General features: G+C 46.6%; 1 protein-coding gene across 1 annotated transcript in view; it reads left to right on the forward strand.

Annotated features, from left to right (window-relative positions):
* Positions 1–18,375, forward strand: part of VDR (vitamin D receptor) — a 235,163-nt gene that overhangs the window by 182,437 nt on the left and 34,351 nt on the right. The window contains exon 5 of the mRNA XM_075334510.1: positions 16,405–16,589. Within this exon, the coding sequence (XP_075190625.1) occupies positions 16,405–16,589 (185 nt within the window). The remainder of the gene's footprint in view (positions 1–16,404; positions 16,590–18,375) is intronic.

An 18,375-nucleotide genomic window follows, 5' to 3' on the forward strand; every position in this document is an offset into this window, starting at 1 on the left:
CGCCAAACGGATTATGTTGTTTCTCAGAGCGGCGGATTGTGACTGATACAAAATAACGGAAGTGTGAACATAGCTTAAGAATTCCTTAATAAAGTTTTTTTTCTACAGTGTTTTATTGGCTTGGAAATATGTTTTGTATTGTGACTATGGAAATATGAAGCAGTGTTCCCAGGGCCCATGTGACATTGTCATGACACGCGGACCCTACGACCAATCAGTGCCAGCTTCCTTCTCCCCACCTTTGGACATTGAACCAGGAAGTCAGCGCAGAGCTCACATCCTGCTCGAATGTCCGAAGATGGGGAAACATACAGTGGGCGCTGATTGGTTGCAGGGCCCACTTGTCATAACAATGTCACATGGGCCCCAAGAACGCGGCTTCAGACATCGCTGGAACCACGGCTGCACCAGAGAGGAGTATAGGCTTATTTATTTATATTTTTACCAGTGCAAACAAGCAGAATGAGTAAGATCTGTCCATTTAGTGGACATCCCCTTTGAAGGGGTTGCAAATTACTGGGACAACCCCTTCTGCGTCAACATATTTCCCACAGGTAAAAAATAATACCTATACTGGCCCCCTATATCGGTGCTGTTCCAGATGTGAGGTTGCTCGCGTCATAACCACACGTGAGCCCCAGCACCGCGAGCCGTGGCAGTGCTCGAACAGCGCCAGTACGAGAGGGGAGTATAGGATTTATTATTTTACCTGCGGGAAACCTGAGGAATCAGAAGGGGTTGTCCTAGTAGTTTACAACCCCTTTAAATGCATATATTTTGGGTTAAAAATAATTTTTGCATTTGGGTTTCATGAAAAATGTTGCACTAGTTGCCTTTTCTATCTTGTCTTCCACTATTGCTTTTTGCAGAATACATTAACTAGGAATCCGTCAGTCAGTCCGCTATGACGGTGAGTTTGTAACTCCTTTAATCTCTCTTTTTTCCCGCCTCCTGTCGACTGATTTCTGATCACAAACCACATCAATGTTAATTTGCTGGGAAATAAAGAGCTTGTTGTTGCCAAACTGTGCACAATTTTTTATGAAACCCAATTGCAAAAATGATTTTTAGCCCCTTAGGCCCCTTTCACACGTCAGTGATTCTGGTACGTTTGTGCTTTTTTTTAAACGTACCAGAATCACTGACATATGCAGACCCATTATAATGAATGGGTCTGCTCACACGTCAGTGATTTTTCACTGCACGTGTCTCCGTGCGGCGTACCCGCGTGTGCGTGATTGCCGCACGGAGACATGTCCATTTTTTCTGGCATCACTGATGTCCCACGGACCACGCAGTGGTGTGGTCCGTGAAACATGTGCCAGAAAAAAACGTGCTTTTAAAATAAAAATCATTTTTACTCACCCGGCTCCAGCGATGTCCTCTGCAGCCCGTGCAGCCTGCTGCTTCTGAGCCGGCTCATTATTGTCGCGCATTATGCGCGACACAGCCGACCCGGAAGCAGCTGCTGCGGGGGTCAGCGCCGGCCGGATGCTGCACCGCGGGAGCGATCAGCACCATGGACAGTGGGAGCGCGCACAGGTGAGTTGTTTTCTAAGTGCAATCACGGGCCACGGAGAACGGAGCCCGGATTGCACTTACACAACCCACGTGTGCCGTGAATCACGGCACACGCAGGGACATGTGCGTGTTTTACACGTCAGTGAAAAACGTCAGTGTTTTTCACTGACGTGTGAAACAGCCCTTAATGAAGTGTAGATTTCAGAAATATCTTGCAATGTGATGGAACATTTTATGTTATGTTTTGTAATTATATTGAATGAAGAAAGTATATAAATGTTTCTATTTATATAGTTATTTTATCCACCCTTGCGAGTGTAACCCTTTTAAGTTTAGTATTTTTAGCTGTTAGTAAATTCCACAACTCTTATATTTGTTCCATTGGGAGCAGTGTAAGCTTACAAACTCCTCCACCCTACCCTCCCTCAAGAAAGTTGTTTTAGGGTCGTCAAGTGCTTCTGTGAGGTTATGTGTACATGGGACATTTCCGCTGTGGACTTTCCTGAGTGGAAATCAAGCTGTAATATATATATTATATATATTTGCATTTCACTCATTAGATCTCATTCACACGAACGTATAAATTGGACGACTGCAATCTGATTGAAAAAAAAAATGGATTGCACTCAGACCAATGTTATTCAAGTTACGGCAAATCTCCATTTTTTTGTGAGCTTTATTTGGCATAAGGAAATATTCACAGCATGTTGCAATTTGGTTCTGAAATCTGTTCAGTGCAAGAAAAAAATTGAATGCATAAATGGGGCTAATCCACTTCATCCCAATCCAGTGATTCTTAAAGTGGTACTATAAAGGGAACCTGTCACCAGTTTTCGGACCTATAAGCTGCGGCCACCACCAGTGAGCTCTTATATATAGCATTCTAACATGCTGTATATAAGAGCCCAGGCCTCTGTGTAGAACATAAAAAACACTTTATAATACTCACCTAGGAGGTTGCTCCGGTACAGACTGGTCAAATGGGTGACGCCGTCTTCCGGAACCGGTGTCTCCTCTTTCGGCCATCTTTGTTCTCCTTCTTCAGAAGCCGGCGCGTCCTATATCATACACACTCGCCGGCACTGAGGTCCTGCGCAGGCACACTTTGATCTGCCCTGAGCAGGGCAGATCAAAGTATTTAGTGTGCCTGCGCGGGGCCGACGAGTGTGTATGACGTAGGATGCGTCATACGCACAGGCTTCAGAAAGAGGACGAAGATGGCTGAAAGGGGAAGCGCCGGCATCGAACAACAGAGACGCTCAGATGGCCCAACTCAACCACAGCGACCTCCTAAGTGAGTATTATAAAGTGATTTTTACATTCTACACAGCAGCCTGGGCTCTGTAAAAGAACAATTTACATTTTACTCAAAAATATACCTATAAAGAGAAAAATCAGAAAAACTGAACATTTTGCAGTGGTCTCTTAATTTTTGCCAAAGCTGTATATCAATAGCATCCACGTACCCACAGAATAAATTGTATATAAAGAGGGGGCTTTTTGTGGCTTTATTGGTCGCCTCGCAATGAGATTATGGTGGCACCATAATTATAGTGAGCTCCAATGGAGACAGTGTTGTCGATGTCTGTAAAGCGCCGTGGAATTAAATATACATATATATATATAATTTATTATTATATACATATATAATTTATTATATATATATATATATATATATATATATATATATATATATATATATATATATATATATATATATATATATATACACACATTAGTGCGACCCTTAGAATAACCAATGACTGCAAAATGCAGGTCCAAACTTATTTGTGAGATCATGACTTTACCATGCACAGAAAGTGCCCCAGGGAAAGTGGATGGTTCCCCAGAATGGCAGTATTAATGTAACCGTTCTTTCTGAACATTATTTTTGTTTGCTGATTAGTGCAAAACTTCATCCAAACCACATTATCCAGACGCCCAGATGATGACTATCTTCCTGCTCTACGTTTGGAGTCTTTAATTAAAAGAAAATACACCCATTGTGATTTATCTCTAGCCAGACTATACAGCCTATGTTTTTACGTCAGCATTTGTAAGTTCACAAAAATCGATTATTTCTGTCTTCTAAAGGAAATTACATGACTGTGCCCATGTCTTTCCAAATTTCATCCTGAACCTCCTAATAGATAATAGAGAGGCCACAGTCAGTGTATAATTATAATGTTAATCTTTTGCCAGTTTGCGGAACAAATGTGCAATAAAAAAAGCTTACATCAGACGTCTCCAAAATGAGAAGCAAAATCACAAACTGCCTGACCTGACATAAAAGAGAAATTGTATGTAAAATCAGTTTGCTGCTTTACATGCAGAATTCTTAATTTACAATTTTGTACAGTAAGGAATACATTATTAATTATTCCGTCTAAACTCTTGCTGGACCATAGGTTTCACGTAAGACTAAAGCGGGGTTTACATGCTGCGACATCGCTAGCATTGGCTAGCGATGTCGAGCGCGATAGCACCCGCCCCCGTCGTACGTGCGATATTGTGTGATCGCTGCCATAGCGAACATCACTACGGCAGCGTCACACTTACCTGCTCTGCAACGTCGCTCTGGCCGGCGACCCACCTCCTTTCTAAGGGGGCGGTTCGTGCGGCGTCACAGCGATGTCACACGGCAGGCGTCCAATAGAAGCGGAGGGGCGGAGATGAGTGGGACGTAACATCCCGCCCACCTCCTTCCTTCCGCATTGGCGGCGGAGGCAGGTAAGGAGATGTTCGTTGCTCCTGCGGTGTCACACATAGTGATGTGTGGTGCCGCAGGAACGAGGAACAACATCGCTAAAAAAAAGAAAACTATTTTTTGATTCAGGACGACCTCTCCGCGGCAAACGATTTTGACCGCTTTTGCGATCGTTTAAGGTCGCTCATAAATGTCACACGCTGCGATATCGTTAATGATCCCGGATGTGCGTCACAAACCACGTGACCACGACGATAATTCATTAACGATGTCGTAGTGTGTAAACCCCGCATTACATTTTTTTAAAAAAATTTAGAACCCCATGTCTGTATTTAGAGATGAATGAATCGATTTGATGCAAATGAAATTAGTGTCAATTTACGTAGGAATTTATAGGACAAGACAACTTTGAAAAATTTGCAGTTCACTTTGAGCAAATCGACAATAATAGCCATGGCCATTTTACACATTATAGAAGATTGACTCAGCCACAGAAAGATCTTTGTTACAGCTGGGTCTGCTTCCTCATAATGACAAAAAGCTATAATGTCACATGGTATAGCACTGTCAATCAGGAGAAACTATCATAGACTGTATAAAAGCAGAAGTAGGGAATTCAGCAGCCTTTTTGTAGTGTCTGGATAGTGAAAGGACATTACAGCTTAGTCAAAGAGATAGGGAGATAAAACAAAAAGAAACTGGATGTGTGTGTGTGTGTGTGTGTGTGTGTGTGTGTGTGACAGCAATACAGATACATTTGATAAGAGGGTTAGACGAGTCACTGTGTCATACATATCATATCAGGGAAAATTTGAGTTCTGCAGCACTTTTGAGTTGCAGCATATAGATTTGCTGCAAATCTAATTCCCAGGAAAAATTTGGCAAAACCAGTGAATTTGAATTTCAAAATCTTTGCTCAGGTCTCTGTGGTCATTTTCCTTTCATTTCAATAAATAGAAGCCCTCCGGCTACACTCACATATCTTAGCATTTTTCTGTCGTCATCCTAGCTGTCTCCATTTTTTTTTCATCCATTTTCTTCACTGAAGCAGGTAGTCTACCTGAACTTTTCATACCCATCGACTCTTAGCAGTGGATCAATTAAAAATAGCTGAAACTAAAGGCTGCTTTACACGCAGGGACATCGCTAGCGATGACGCTCGTGAAAGCACCCGCCCCCGTCGTTTGTGCGTCACGGGCAAATCACTGCCCGTGGCGAACAATATCGGTAGTACACGTCACACGCACATACCTTCTTAACGACGTCACTGTGGCCAGCAAACAACCTCTTTTTTAAGGGGGCGGTTCATGCGGCGTCAATTAGCGGGCCATCAATAGAAGCGGAGGGGAGGAGAGTAGCCGAATTCAAGTCACTCCCACCTCGTTGCCGGAGGATGCAGGAACGCTGTTGTTCGTCATTCCCAGGGTGTCACACGCAGCGATGTGTGTTGCCTCAGGAACAACAAAAAACCTGCGTCCAGCACGAGCAACGATATTTTCAAAATGAACGACGTGTCAATGATCCACGATTTGGTGAATATTTGTGATCGTTAGTGGTCGCTCGTAGGTGTCACACGCAATGACGTCGCTAACAAGGCTGGATGTGCGTCACGAAATCCGTGACCCCAGCGATATCTTGTTAGCGATGTCGCTGCGTGTAACGGGGCCTTAAGAGAAACGCTGAAGTACAAAGTCTTCTATGTTCCATCCGTTTTTACACATCCAACAGACTTTAATGAGTTTGATCTAAAAAAACAGATTTGTCTCATGGACTGGAGACATGGATCCACTTTTAAAACAGATATACAGCTCTGGCAAAAATTAAGAGACCACTGCAAAATTTACAGTTATTCTCTTTATAGATATATTTTTGAGTAAAATGTAAATTGTTCTTTTATTCTATAAACTGCTGACAACATGTCTCCAAATTTCCAAGCAATACATATTGTATTTATTTTCTGAAAATGAGAAATGGTCAAAATAACAAAAAAATGCATTGGTTCAGACTGCAAATAATGCAAAGAAAACAAGCTCAGGAAGAGTTCAGAAATCAATATTTTGTGGAATAACCATGATTTTTTTAATCACAACTTTTATGTGTCTTGGCATGCTTTCCACCAGTCTTTCACACTGCTTTTGGGTGACCTTATGCCACTCCTGGTGCAAAAATTTAAGCAGTTCTTCTTTTCTTGATAGCTTGTGACTATCCATCTTCCTCTTGATTACATTCCAGAGGTTTTCAATGGGGTTCAGGTCTGGAGATTAGGCTGGCTATGACAGAGTTTTGATGTGGTGGTCCTTCATCTACACCGTGATTGACCTAGCTGTGTAGCATGGCGCATTGTCCTGGAAAAAACAGTCCTCAGAGTTGGGGAACATTGCCTGAGCAGAAGGAAGCAACTGTTTCCAGGATACCTTTTGTATGCGGCTTGATTCATACAACCTTCGCAAAGTTTAATCTGCCAAATTCCAGCCTTGCTGAAGCATCCGCATATCATCACCGATCCTCCACCAAATTTCACAGTGGGTGCAAGACAACTCTGGCTTGTACGCGTCTCCAGGTTTCCGTCTAACCATTAGACGACCATGTGTTGGGCAAAGCTGAAAATTAAGACTCATCAGAGAAGATTACCTTACTCCCAGGGCTGTGGAGTCGGAGTCGGAGTCGTGGAGTCGGAGTCGGAGCTCATTTTGGTGGAGTCGGAGTCGGAGTCGGAGTCGGTATAAAATGCACCGACTCCGACTCCTAAAATATATAATAAATTGGGGACAGGAGTGCAATGCAGAATGTGCTGAATATTTTACTAAATAATATTTAGTATAATGCTTATATTTAAGTGAAACATTTATTGTAGTACAATGTGAACATCAGACATTTAATTGTTTTTATGATACAATAATCAAGATATTTGGATAGAACATAAAATATTTATTGGAATACAACTTTAGAACACAAAAAACTAATAAATTGTAAATATGTAATATATATATATATATATATATATATATATATATATATATATATATATATATATATATATATATATATATACACACACAGTGTATATACACACACAAGATATATATGTAATCTACTGTATATTACATAGTGTATTACATATTTACAATTTATTACAGTTTTTTGTGTTCTAAAGTTGTATTCCAATAAATATATTTTATGTTCTATCCAAATATCTTGATTATTGTATCATAAAAATTATTAAATGTCTGATGTTCACATACACATATTCATGTACTACAATAAATTTTTCACCTAACTATAAGCAATATATGTAGGAGTCGGAGCCGGAGTCGGAGCCGGAGTCGGAGCCGGAGTCGGAGTCGGTGCAAGAGAATTTGAGGAGTCGGAGTCGGAGTCGGAGGTTTGGCTTACCGACTCCACAGCCCTCCAGTCCTCTATAGTCCAATCCTTATGGTCTTTGGCAAACTTCATCTTGGCTCTCCTTTGCTTCTCATTGATGAAAGGCTTTTTTTCTAGCTTTACATGACTTGAGCCCTGCCTCTAGGAGCCTGTTACGAACTGTTCTTGTCGTGCACTTCACCCCAGCTGCCATTTGCCATTCCTTTTTTAGGTCTCTTGATGTCATCCTGCAGTTGCTGAGTGACATTCGAATAAGATGACTGTCATCCCGGTCAGTGGAGAGTCGCTTTTGCCCTCTGCCGGTCTGTAGCTTTGTTGTCCCCAATGTCTGCTGCTTGACCTTGTTGTAATGGACTACCATCTTAGAAATTTTAAGGATGGAGGCAACATGACGCTCACAATATTCCTCTGCTAGTAAAGCAAGAATTCAGCCCTTCTTTTCCTCACTCAAGACGTTTCTTTTCAACTAATTTGACATGTTTAAAATGTATTTTTTTTATTCCTATTACTTTTGGGATATTACTAGCACTTGTTTTGCCATCCAGCTTGTCCTATTGCAAGAGGATTGGGAAGACCACAGCAGTGTTTTTTTTATACTTTCCCTTGTTAAATAAGATTTGGTTCAGGTGATTACCTAATCAGAAGCACATTAAGTAGAATGAGGTGTACTCTGGTTGGAATTGAACTGACACTGGAATGGCTGCCAGACATGTAGAGATGCTGATTTTTATAAAACTGTGCAGTGGTCTCCTAATGTTTGCCAGAGCTGTATGTATGGTTCAATGAATATGTATGTGTGCTGCCCCCACGCCAGCAGTCGGGCTGCTCGGATCCGGATCCGCAGTGTGGATCGAAGGATTTTCCGGACCCGGGGGTAGCGCGGACACTTCAAATAAAAGGGGACGTATATGTACGGGGATTGCTGTGAGCACTTTGTGACGCCACCCACGGTATGTGGTGAGATGTAGCACCACCGCTGCTGTTGGGGAGCACCCGACGGCGATGGGATAGCAGCTGGATATTAACCCCTCCCTGGCTAGGGTTGGATGCGCCGGGGCCCAGTGTCTCCGTGCTGAGGATGGTGGTTGCAGGGGCCGGCGCACCCGGTCACACCGGGGGATGTTAGTGTACTCACAGTCAATCACACAAGACCAACGGCAAACCAAGGTGACAGTGGCTGGCCGCCGCGGCCGGGTGTATTCTGATCCCTCACCTGGGGTGATGGTCTGTGTCGCTTTCCTCTGCATTGTTTTAGTTCTCTTTGGACTTCCCGGCGTGGAACACGGGAGACCGCTTCCGAACTACGGGTGGGAGCCTTGCCCGCAGACGCTCACCCGTGGGATCTAAAGGGGCCCTGGCGAATGCTCTATCCCCCGCGGTGGGCTGCTGGTCTGCTCTTTTGGGACTTTGGGTGGGACAGGACCTGTAATCCTGTCCTCAACTGGTGAATTAACAAAGCCGGTGGTTCCAGTCTCTGCTTCAGGGTTCAGCTACCCCCTCTGTGCACGGTTTCTTGGTCAGTTCTCCAGTGTCGGTACCGACGGGCTCCTACCCTGTCCCGGTCCACCTGTGATCTCCAGCAGCCGTCTTCCCATCTCCTGACAGACACGGACCACCGTCTGCCACCTAGCCAGTACGCCGGGGCTCCAACCCCGACGCATTTTCTCTCTCTGACTTCCACTTGAACTTTCACTCTCTCCTCTCCTCTCCTTTCTCATCTGTACTCAACTCAAAACTCCAACTCAAACTGTCTCTTTTCACGCCCCGGATTCTCTACACCCCTAGGTGGGCGTTTTCCTTCCGCCTGGTGCCGCCCACTGGTGTGCCTTTACTACCCTGGGGGGGGGGTGACTAGGGTTTTGTTGTCTCGGTGTAACCCTATGAGGGAAGGTGTTGTGTGGGGGTCTATTTTGTGTGTGACCACCTGGCAGCGCCAGGGCCTCACATATGGGTCAGTGAGCTGTGTGGAAAAAAAAATAACAAAAAATGGACAGTACTAGAATGAGTCACTGTAGTCATATGCTGCATTTACTCGGACTGAAATGTGGCAAAATGGTGATCAACATGGTTTGAGAATTATATCACTTTTTTTTTTAATGGCCGAATAGTAGAAGTGCTCTAAATTATGTTATTTGCAAACTGCGATCAACGTGTTTAGTTCAGTTGGCGGCATCTCAGAAACAACATAGCAATGATGTGTGAATGCAGCCTTGTGTCAAAGTTTCACATTGCCAGTTCCCAGCATGAGTATGGACTGTTATGAGGTTCGTCTTGGCTCTTTATAGGAATGCCTTCAGTGTCTCATATATCCTCGTAGATCAGACGGCATAGGATTGTGATTTTGGTTGACAAACATAAACAAAAAGATGACTAACAAAATGGTGTTTTCACTTTCATGCAGACTTTTCTAGCCAATTACAATTATTCCTGAATAGACACAGGTCTAGTTAAAAAGCATATAATACATTATACTCATCACTGATACCGTGTTTCACCGAAAATAAGATCTACCCCAAAAATAAACCTTTGCAGGATTTTTCAGCCTCTTTGGAGAATGCTTAAAATATAAGCCTTACACCAAAAATAAGACCTAGTTGCGTATCATCTTACTAATAGTATCCTGAAAGAGCACTTGGGCAGCACTTTCAGAATATGTAACTTTCTTCATCGTTCCTTATGGGAGACCCAGACCATGGGGGTATAGCTTCTGCCTCCGGAGGACACACAAAGTACTACACTAAAAAGTGTAGCTCCTCCCTCCTAGCATATACACCCCCTGGATAACCAAATCTAGCCAGTTCAATGCTTTGTGTTCAGGAGGCACACATCCACACATGCATTCTCATCTGATTTTTGATTTTAAAGAGTTTGAAGAAAAGCGGGTCCAAGCTGGACTCCCGGCATGTCCCTTCTCACCCCACTGTGTCGGCGGTGTTGTTAAGGTTGATTTCAAGGCTGGAGCCTTACATGCCGCGCTCCTTCACCATCCCTCGGGCTCTGGCTTGAAGTGGGAGCCAGCACGGTTCTCACTGCTTTGCAGGAGACCGGTCTCCATCCGCAGCCCTTTCAGGACCCTGCCGGACGGAGCACTCATCCCTCAGGGACCTGGCCCTGCGTCTCACAAGCTAAGTATTTGAGACGTTATTGCAGGGGGTCCTTTGTATCTTTATTGTTGGGGAGAGTGTGTCAGGTTACTTTGGTGACATTTCCGGCCGGTTCTGTGGTTTTCACCTGAGAACCGCGGCGAGGGTGCCTGCTCGCTGGCCGCATTGTAAAATTTAGGCCCCGGCTTCGGCTGCGGCCTACTTTCGTTTTCACTGCCCCTGCATGTCAGTCATGCAGAGGGACAGTGCGGCGCCGCCCACCGGCCGTTCAGCTCAGGGGAGGACACTCCTCTCTGAGGAGATGTTTCCCTCCCCTGGATATCTCCTTGGCCCTCCGGTTCCCGCTCTTGGACTAGGCCCCGCCCCCCCTCCTCCCTCCGGTGCCATTTTATCAGCATTCTCACACTGATCGGCGCTGGCTGCTGCATCTCTGCAACCTGTCTGGGGGTCCGAGCTGTGGGATCCGGAAGGCACACAAAACGGTCTGGTAAGCCACAACCTCCGGTTGTGGACTTTATTATATACTCTCTGGGGGTCATTCTGAAGGAGTGTGTTCTTTACTGCAGAGCCTCCACCTCAGCAGCATGTCTCACACTAGGAGCAAGGCTCCAAGGCTGTACTCAATATGCACTGCATGTAAGCTCATACTGCCTGAACCGAGCACATATCCACATTGTGATGCCTGCTCTAACATGGTGGTGCCTCAGCCTGGAGTCTCCCCAGTGGTCCCTCCGGCCCCAGTGGCTGAACCCCCGGCTTGGGTAGAATCGTTTTCTAAGGCTATCTCCAAGTCCTTTGCCGACTCCATGGGAGAATTGTCCCGGGCTCTGCTGAGCATGCATCAGCCCCCTTCTCAGGGCGCCTCTGCTGCTTCGGCTCGCTCTGCAGAGCTCACAGAGGATTCTTCATCTGCTCCCAGACCCCGTCCTCCTAAAAGGAGATGCAGGGTCCCCTCTCCTTCCTCGTTCCGCGGCTCCGATTCACGAGCCGACTCGCAGGACGAGGAGGATGTCTTTACTGGGGGCTCGGACGCTACCTCCATGTGCCCCATTGATCTGACCGAGGGTGATGCGGATGTTAGTGATTTGATTGCGTCCATTAATTCTGTACTGGACCTCAATCCGGCAGTATCAGAGGAGCAACTCTCTCTGGCAGAAAAGCACCAGTTTACCTTGCCTAAGAGAACAAGGAGTGTGTTCTTTAACCACTCCAGTTTTCAAGCCACTGTGTCCAAGCCCAGAGCCTGTCCTGACAAACGCTTCCCAAAGCGTGGTTCTGATGACCGTTTTCCTTTTCCACCAGAGGTGGTCAAGGAGTGGGCTCACTCACCAAAGGTAGACCCTCCGGTGTCTAGACTCTCAGCCCGGACAGTTGTATCTGTAGCTAATGGCACCTCCCTTAAGGATCCCACTGACCATCAGGTTGACCTCCTGGCCAAGTCTGTCTATGAGGAGGCAGGGGCCTCGTTCTCCCCTTCCTTTGCAGCAGTGGGGGCTCTCAAAGCCATCTCTGCTTCCCTAGAGGAGATGCATTCCCTCACTAGGGACTCTATGCCTGAATTGGTTGCCTTAACTTCCCAGGCTTCAGCCTTTTCAGCCTACGCCATGTCTGCCATGCTGGAGGCTTCTCACCGCACTGCGGTGGCCTCCGCTGATTCCCTCGCTATCCGCAGGATTTTGTGGCTGCGAGAGTGGAAGGCAGATGCTTCTTCAAAGAAGTACCTTGCTGGGCTCCCATTTGCCGGGTCCAGGCTGTTCGGTGAACAGCTGGATGAAATTATTAAGGAGGCTACTGGCGGAAAGAGTACTTCCTTGCCACAGACTAAACCCAGGAAACCTGTCCAGGGCAGGAACCAGTCGAGGTTTCGTTCCTTTCGTTCCTCTAAGCCCTCGGCCTCGTCCACTAACTCAGCCAAGGACCAGAAGCCCACCTGGCGCAAGAAGCCGCGTCCACAAAGGTCCGCAGGAGCTGCTGCCACCAAGGCAGCCTCCTCTTGACTATCTGGCCGAGCCAGCAACGTCCTTGGTCGGTGGCAGGCTCTCCCACTTTGGCGACGTGTGGTTTCAACACGTCTCCAATCAGTGGGTGCGGGATATCATCTCCCACGGCTACAGGATAGAGTTCTCTTCCAGCCCGCCAAACAGATTTTTTCTGTCAACTCCCCCCTGCTGCAAGGCCGCCGCCTTCTCTCAGGCCTTGGCATCCTTACAGGCCAACGGAGTAATTGTACCGGTTCCCGCCAGGGAACGGTTCAGAGGTTTTTACTCAAATCTCTTCCTAGTCCCCAAAAAGGACGGTTCCTTCCGGCCCATCCTGGATCTCAAGCTTCTCAACAAGCATGTTCAGGTGCGGCATTTTCGCATGGAGTCTCTGTGATCAGTCATTGCCTCAATGACCCAAGGAGATTTCCTGGCATCCATCGACATCAGAGATGCCTATCTGCATGTGCCAATTGCAGTTTCACACCAGCGTTGGCTACGTTTTGCAATCGGAGAGGAACATTTCCAATTCGTGGCTCTCCCCTTCGGGTTAGCCACGGCCCCTCGAGTATTTACCAAGGTCATGGCAGCAGTGGTTGCAGTTCTGCACCTCCAGGGGTTGGCAGTGATTCCCTACCTGGACGACCTTCTTGTCAAGGCTTCATCCAGTGCAGACTGTCAGCGGAGTGTCTCGCTCACTCTCGCCACTCTTGTTCAGTTCGGGTGGCTTGTCAATCTGCCCAAGTCCACTCTGACCCCGACCAAAAAACTTACGTACCTAGGGATGCAATTCGAGACTCTGCCGGCACTCGTGAAGCTGCCCTTAGTCAAACAGCAGTCCCTCCATCTGGCGGTGCGCTCTCTGTTGAGGCCCCGCCGTCATTCCATCAGGCACCTCATGCAGGTGCTGGGTCAGATGGTGGCGTCAATGGAAGCGGTTCCCTTTGCCCAGTTCCATCTGCGTTCTCTGCAGCTGGACATTCTCCGCTGTTGGGACAAGCGGACTTCTTCCTTGCACAAGTTGGTGGCTCTGTCGCCACAGACCAAGAGCTCTCTTCAGTGGTGGCTTCGGCCCCTCTCTCTGTCTCAGGGACGCTCCTTCCTGATCCCGTCCTGGGTGATTCTCACCACGGATGCCAGTCTATCCGGCTGGGGAGCAGTATTTCTCCACCACCGAGCACAGGACACTTGGACTCCGTCCGAATCAGCCCTCCTAATCAATGTGCTGGAGATCAGAGCTGTGCTTCTAGCTCTCGTAGCCTTTCACCACCTGTTGGCGGGCAAGCACATTCGAGTCCAGTCAGACAACGCGACAGCAGTTGCCTACATCAATCACCAGGGCGGGACTCGCAGCCGCCTGGCAATGTTGGAGGTTCAACGCATCCTTCAGTGGACGGAGGACTCAAAGTCCACCATATCCGCAGTCCACATCCCAGGCGTAGAAAACTGGGAGGCAGATTATCTCAGCCGTCAAACCATGGACAGCGGCGAGTGGGCTCTGCATCCGGCAGTGTTCCGGTCAATCTGCCGCAAGTGGGGCACTCCGGAAGTGGATCTAATGGCATCCCGGCACAACAACAAGGTCCCGGTTTACGTGGCTCGCTCCTACGATCCTCAGGCCTTTGCAGCGGACGCGCTGGTTCAGGATTTGTCCCAGTTCCGTCTGTCTTACGTGTTTCCCCCTCTAGCTCTCTTGCCCAGAGTCCTGCGCAAGATCAGAATGGAGGGCCGTCGGGTCATACTCATTGCTCCAGACTGGCCCAGGCGAGCTTGGTACCCAGACCTGCTCCGTCTGTCCGTAGAGGTGCCGTGGCATCTCCCGGACCGCCCAGACCTTCTCTCACAAGGTCCGTTTTTCCGCCAGAATTCTGCAGCTCTCAGATTGACGGCGTGGCTCTTGAGTCCTGGATCCTGACGGCTTCCGGCATTCCTCCCGAAGTCATCTCCACTATGACTCAGGCTCGGAAGTCTTCCTCGGCCAAGATTTACCACAGGACTTGGAGAATTTTCCTGTCCTGGTGTCGTTCTTCCGGGCATGCCCCTTGGCCTTTTTCCTTGCCGACCATCCTGTCCTTTCTACAGTCCGGTCTGCAGCTAGGACTATCCCTCAATTCCCTTAAGGGACAGGTCTCGGCTCTGTCAGTGTTGTTCCAGCGGCGTATCGCCCGACTGGCCCAGGTGCGCACCTTCATGCAGGGCGCATCTCACATCATTCCACCTTACCGGCGGCCTTTGGATCCCTGGGACCTTAATCTGGTCCTCACGGCCTTACAGAAACCCCCCTTTGAGCCTCTTGGGGAGGTTTCTTTGTTTCGACTTTCACAGAAGGTCGTTTTTCTGGTGGCCATAACTTCTCTCAGGAGAGTCTCTGATTTGGCTGCGCTCTCTTCGGAGTCACCTTTTTTGGTTTTTCACCAAGACAAGGTGGTTCTCCGTCCGACTCCGGACTTTCTCCCTCAGGTGGTGTCTCCTTTCCACCTTAACCAGGACATTTCATTGCCTTCCTTTTGTCCGGCTCCTGTGCATCGCTTTGAGAAAGCGTTGCATACTTTAGATCTGGTGCGGGCGCTCCGGATCTATGTGTCACGCACCGCTGTTCTTAGGCGGTGCACCTCTCTTTTTGTGCTGACCACAGGTCAGCGCAAGGGTCTCTCTGCTTCTAAACCAACCCTAGCTCGTTGGATTAGGTCGGCCATATCCGATGCCTACCAGTGCACTCAGGTGCCTCCCCCGCCGGGGATCAAGGCGCATTCGACCAGAGCTGTCGGTGCCTCTTGGGCTTTCAGGCACCAGGCTACGGCTCAGCAGGTCTGTCAGGCTGCCACTTGGTCTAGCCTGCACACCTTTTCGAAGCACTACCAAGTGCATGCTCATGCTTCGGCAGATGCGAGCTTGGGCAGACGCATCCTTCAGGCGGCTGTCGCCCATTTGTGAAGTTAGGTTTTGCCTACTTCTCAGTTTTCTGTTTATTTCCCACCCATGGACTGCTTTGAGACGTCCCATGGTCTGGGTCTCCCATAAGGAACGATGAAGAAAAAGACAATTTTGTTTACTTACCGTAAATTCTTTTTCTTATAGTTCCGACATGGGAGACCCAGCACCCTCCCTGTTGCCTGTTGGCAGTTTTCTTGTTCCGTGTGTTTTCACCGGCTGTTGTTGTAGACAGGTTCCGGTTGTTCCGGGTTTTGCTCTATCTCTACTTGTGGGTGGATGTCCTCCTTCAGCTTTTGCACTAAACTGGCTAGATTTGGTTATCCAAGGGGTGTATATGCTAGGAGGGAGGAGCTACACTTTTTAGTGTAGTACTTTGTGTGTCCTCCGGAGGCAGAAGCTATACACCCATGGTCTGGGTCTCCCATGTCGGAACTATAAGAAAAAGAATTTACGGTAAGTAAACAAAATTCTCTTTTTTATTGGTATATGTTTCTCCGTTGTGTTGCTGTAAGTCCGAAGTATATAGTCACATGCCGGCTAGTTAATGGAATGAATATTCACCCCTTCCCCAGCCCATAATCCCACCAATACTAATACTGCACAGATGGGAAAAACGGCCCGTGTCACGCATACCTGTTTTACACGCACTTGTGAAGGGGACATAATGCAAACTCCCTGGAAGTTTTTGATGTCCTCCTGTAGACCTAACCCTGATATCATTTCAGACAGACCTAAATGATATTTCATCTTACAAACAATGTTTTTTGTATTGTTTTAGTTATCCTAACCGATGAAGAAGTGCAGAGAAAGAGGGACATGATAATGAAACGTAAAAATGAGGAGGCGCTGCGAGAATCACAAAGACCCAAGATGTCAGAAGAACAACAAAAATTTATTGACGTTCTTTTGGAAGCACATCGGAAGACATACGACGAAACGTACTCCGATTTTTCTCAGTTCCGGGTGAGTGTTTTGTACTATCTCAGCCCATCTGCTCAGCTGTATCTTTATAAATGTCATTTTATCCTTTATATTGTAAGCTCTTCTTCTGTAAGATTTGCTGTTTTGACTATTGTACAGCACTATACATTAGTGTATTATGTAAGTATTTGTTGTTCCATCATAAAAGTCCTCAAAGGGAACAGGGGGAATTATGGGAATTAAAGATTCTCACTATATAAATAAAACATCCTGTATTCCTATCATTCCTGAACACTATTAATATTTTCTATGACTCATACTCAGTTCCGAGCATAGGTAGGGCTATCAGTGACTCACATGGATACAAAGCTTCACATGCAAACCTTCTTTTTTGTACTTAAAAAAGGAATAATACACAAAAATATTTTTTTTTCCTTTTGAACACTACTTATTCGTCAAGCTTTCATTCTCTTAAAAAGCGTGTATACACTGCATTTGTACTTTTCTTTTGGTTTATGATGGGTGCTCACGAGGCTGTGCTGCATGTGATCAGCTGCAGGAAGCACAGATGCCAACCGCGAAATGGGAAGCATCGGAAATAGTCGATTATCACTAAGGTGAAAATGGCTTCTATATTTTAGTTTATAATATGCTAAGGTGCTTTAAGATTTTATCTATTTTTTTTTTGGTTCGGACAGTTTGTGTACGTAATACCAGCATGCAGCAGTTGGAATAGTACATCTTAATGATGAGCGAACCCAAAAGTGCTCGAGTGCTCTTCACTCTAGTCAAGCAGGTTGGACACTCTTATGAGGTCAACACGAGTAACGAGTATAACGGAAGTCAATTATTAGGCAGTCCGGCTTTCCGCCCATATACAGCCAGCCATAAACGGAGCAATTCCAGGGGAGGGTGAGCTGTGTTTTCTTTTTTGCATACTGCATTCACTCATTCTGATACTGCAAATGGTTCTCACTGAGGTGGTGGTTCCCATCATTCACTGAAGGAAGACGGCTGTTTACATCAGATCTTTCACAAACGACACATTTGAGCACCAGCAAAACTCTGCCGAGTTCAGAGTGTACCCGAGCAGTGGTTAGCAATGCATGCTCTCTCATCATTAGTACAGATAGATCTTAAAGTAGATCTATATGCTTAAAGAAAACCTGTTACAAGATCCAAACCAAGCTCTGCATGGCTCAGGCTCAGGGACAGAATTCCGTAGTACAGCACATGGGCAGACTGGTCATGTACGTGTCTCCTCAGTAGTTATCCTTTTTCCATTCCGGTTGATTGACAGGTCTTCACTTAATTAAAGAGAACCAGCCATCAGGATTTATATACATAAAGTTAAGCCAGTGCTATAGTGGTGCTAGGATGCTGATTTTAAGCATAGCTTTTGTTCTGAGATTGGCTGTTTTATTTTAGAAATATGTCCAAGTAAAGTTCCAGCAATGCACTATTATTTGATTGACAGGTGCAACAGGGGCGGGAATATGTGGGCCGAGATTTTGGTATCTATTCACACCCCTGTCTGCCTGCCTAGCCTTCCTCTTCCTGTCGCCTTCTTAGACGTTAATTCCTGCGTGTGTGCAGTATAATTTATAAGTATTGGCGAAAACTCTTCATTAAGATGGCGTCGGAGTCACAACCATCTTTGTGAACACTCTTCCAGTGGTCACAACAAGAGCAAATGAAGTGAGGGCGCATGCCCTTTTCTTGCATAGCACATACGACCGTCCAATGCAGGAAGACAGTGATCACAAAGATGGCGCCAGAGATAGTGCTATGCGCAGACGTTGACTCCGACGCTATCTTAGTGAAGAGC

Source organism: Anomaloglossus baeobatrachus, chromosome 2 (assembly GCF_048569485.1).
Source record: "Anomaloglossus baeobatrachus isolate aAnoBae1 chromosome 2, aAnoBae1.hap1, whole genome shotgun sequence".
Lineage (NCBI taxonomy): Eukaryota > Metazoa > Chordata > Amphibia > Anura > Aromobatidae > Anomaloglossus > Anomaloglossus baeobatrachus.